General features: G+C 34.5%; 1 protein-coding gene across 1 annotated transcript in view; it reads right to left on the bottom strand.

The window, feature by feature from the left end:
* Positions 1-3,569, bottom strand: part of LOC109585581 (myosin-11-like) — a gene marked incomplete at its 3' end in the record, with an annotated part of 6,637 nt that continues 3,068 nt past the window's right edge. Inside the window, exons 6-8 of the mRNA XM_020001705.1 lie at positions 2,896-3,568; positions 2,626-2,679; positions 1-32 (exon numbers count right to left, since the gene is read on the bottom strand). Coding sequence (XP_019857264.1) covers positions 1-32; positions 2,626-2,679; positions 2,896-3,568 — 759 coding nt within the window. The remainder of the gene's footprint in view (positions 33-2,625; positions 2,680-2,895; position 3,569) is intronic.

Below are 3,569 nucleotides of genomic sequence, written 5' to 3'. Positions count from 1 at the left end.
CTTAGAAGCTATTGTAGGATCTTCACGTAGTACTACACAATAAAATATAATATAATACAATGAGGAATGATAGTGTGTGCGCGTAAAGGGTATGTATCTATCTAGTCACATGCAATGTGAGGCCAAAAATTGCCTAATTGAGCAGAAGAATAATTGCATGCATGCATGCATATATATTTCATCTCAAATTACATGCATAAAACAAAACACAAAATGAAACAATGATCGTTCTTGAGAATTAAAATTTTGCAATCGTTTTGAGAAATGGATATGTGCCATTAACATACTGTATATCTAAAGGTCAAATTTTGCATACACATATAAGATGAATGTTCATACTTCATACTGTAACTCAATTGTCAATTCCCCCCTCTTTCTCTCAGATCAAGTACATCAATTAAAAGTAGCATGACAACTGGTAACATCCTATCATTCAGCAGTACATCATCATCCATTAAGAATCACTCATGGAAAGGATTCCTTCATTAACATAAGCATTCACTCTGATCACTTTTTCACACTGTACTAAATTACTTATAATGTGTAAAGAGTTTAACTACATCAATTTAGACACACAAATGACACAATTAGGTGTGCTTGATATTGCATGCATGAAATAGAATCAGAATATTCTAGTACTTAGGAAGTTGAGTAAGATCAATGAAACCTGTCTATTCTGGACACCTTGGGACCCAATAATACGCTCCTGATTATGAGCCTGTCCTTATTTCAGAGGTTCATTAATACACATTACTATTGTATTGGGACTGATACTACCTGTCCTAATTATAGAGGTGTCCTTATTTTAGAGTGTCCAGAATAGCAGGTTTGACTTATTAAATATTAATTGGGAATACATACAGAAAATGAATCACATTAAAATAATAATAATAATAACTGAGACAGAAGAGATGAATAATAATGATTAATTAATAAAAATAGCATTTGACACAAATACAAAAAATCACACATCAACAACGTACAAAAAATTAGGTACATTCATAGAGATGGAGGAAGAGAAGGGGCTCAAATGTCCAATTGACAATTGTTTTATAAATTTAGCAAGTTCAGCTTATACAGGATTCATGCGTCAGAGTGTCCATTTAAACCCAGATTAGATTCGACCCCCTTGTCATCCTCGTTCTATCTCAATATTAGATCTACCCACTGAGGGGGCCCCTAGCTGGACCTGCTCCAGACTTTTGCCTCTTCAAAAGTAAATAAAATTTAATTAATTAATTTTTAGCACCTACTAACGATTGCAAGGGCTCCTGAAAATTCAAATATAATATTCATTATTATTCTAGTGTACATGAAGGGCACCTGAAAATATTAATGTACATTTTGCACTATCAATTACATATGGGTGGATGTGTGTATAGCATTTATTTTGAAGGCGCAAGGTTTAAAGTTTCCAATTACCTCTCACGCAAGGATTATGCAGTCATCTGATATATCTTTTAAAAGACTCAGAAATGAATAAGTAAATATGTGTGCATGTACGGTGTATTTACTTCTTCATTTCAGAATCTTTTGTTTCATGTACATAAAAGTCCATTATACATAATGGTTCCACTTTGTGTAGTAACGTCCTGTTGTCTGTTAGGAATAATCTCTTTCGTCCTGTTTTAATGAAACCTAATACACTACCATTACCACTAGAGGGAGGGGGAGGGAAAGAAGGAATATTCCTTCTCTCCCTCCACCTCTCTCTAGTGGTAATGGTCAGGGGCGTATCTGAGGGGAGCCTATAGGGGCCTGGGCCCCCCCATCAATTTTTGTTGATAATGATATTCATTGTTTGTTTTATTACCTACCACCTAGTAATATAAATTAACCACCTTGTAATCATGTACAATACATTGCACAGCAGTGAATGTACAAGAAATGAAAAGTAGGCCAAAACAAAACATTCATTTTATATTAATCATTGTCAAAAATGTAAGAATTAGATGCTTTAAAATACGCAAAATGCTATTTTAGTGCACTATATGAGCGCTAAAAAGGAAGTATGTCCGAATTTTCGGCGCGCTTTGTGCGCCACTTATCTTTAGGCTCTTTCATCATTTCCTTCCCAGCTATGCCCTTGGTAATGGTAGTGTACTAGGTTTTATTAAAACAGGACGAAAGAGATTATTCCTAACAACAAGACACTACTGCATGAAGTGGAGCCATTATGTACAATGGACTTTTATGGACACAAGACAGAGCAAAGTAGAGGACACGAAAAAAACTTTTTGAAAACACATTACAGGTTTTTGAATCCTGTTCTACCAGTTATTAATTAGTAGGTGTGGCTTATTTTAGGAGGAGGGGCTAAGTGCGTTTGAATTCGCCAGTTTTAGTTTTTTTACAGCGTCACTATCAGTTGAGTAGCTACGTAAAACAAATGAGATCTCTTTTAAATATTTGTTTTATTTTAAAATTATTTTAGAACAATAATTTTGTTGTTTTTGACAAGTTTTTACAACATTTTCTCACGTTGGTTAGTGATCAAACTCAGTTGGGATATAGTATAGCATGTAATAGATGTACAGTACATGTATAATTGAGTTCCTATTTCTTTTTATTGTAAACAAATTCTATTTTACTATTATACATGTACTCATAATTTTAAAAACTTACTATCATGAGTTTCTTGCATTGAGTATGTATCATTACCACAGTTAGAGCTGGAACCTAAACAACAGCAATAAATGTTAATGCTTAATAGTTAATAATAGTTATTAATTAATTAATAATTGCATTAGTAAATTTTTTATTTATGAAAAATGATGCATTCTGAATGGGTTGTTGATAAACCAAACTTACACTCAATTAGCTATGGAGTTTGTCACTGGCCAACAAGAAATGTACATGTACATGTACATGTATATCGTTTAAGATAAAACTGACTTGATAATATATGGTGAGAGGTTTCTTGGTCATGTGGGTTCTGATCCTCTTCAAAGGCAGTGTAGGTTGTTTCCTGTACTGGTGCTGAAGATGCTACAATATTTGCTATTATTGCCTCTTTGACATCTGTCTTGATTTTTTCAGTCATTCCTTCTACTTGTTCATCCGTTTTTGCTGCCAGTTCATCCTTCAACCTGCTAGTCGTACTCTGTACTTCATCTCTGAAGGCCGTTCCCTGTTCTTCCATCTTCTTGCTCAGCTCTTCTGTTGTTTCATTCATCTTATCGGACATCTGTCTCTGGGTTTCTTTTATTTTTTGAGCTGTTTGTTTCATTCCTGACTTCATGTCTGTCATATTATCTTTCACGTCGGTGACCACATTTGTAACATTTATGAGTCCCATTTCGACTAACTCATTGACCAATGCACTAACCATCCCTTTCAATGCTAAAGCCTGACTGCTCTCTTGTCTTAAAATTTGTAGCTGTTCTTCCATGTCACGCTGTGTCTCCTTCTTTCTTTGAGCATAATTCGTATTTGCTTCTTCTATCTTTTCTCCGCATATTCTTTGTTCTTCCTCCAGTTCCTCCTTTGCCTTTTGGCATAGCTCATCTTTTATTTTCAGTTCACTGCTGGTATCCTCAAGATCTCTCTCATGCTGCTTGAGTTTATCT

This window comes from Amphimedon queenslandica, unplaced genomic scaffold, assembly GCF_000090795.2.
Source record: "Amphimedon queenslandica unplaced genomic scaffold, v1.1 AMPQUscaffold_13044, whole genome shotgun sequence".
NCBI classification, from domain to species: Eukaryota; Metazoa; Porifera; class Demospongiae; order Haplosclerida; family Niphatidae; genus Amphimedon; species Amphimedon queenslandica.
Note: the sequence above shows the minus strand (reverse complement) of the source record. Positions and strands in the feature narration are given on the sequence as shown.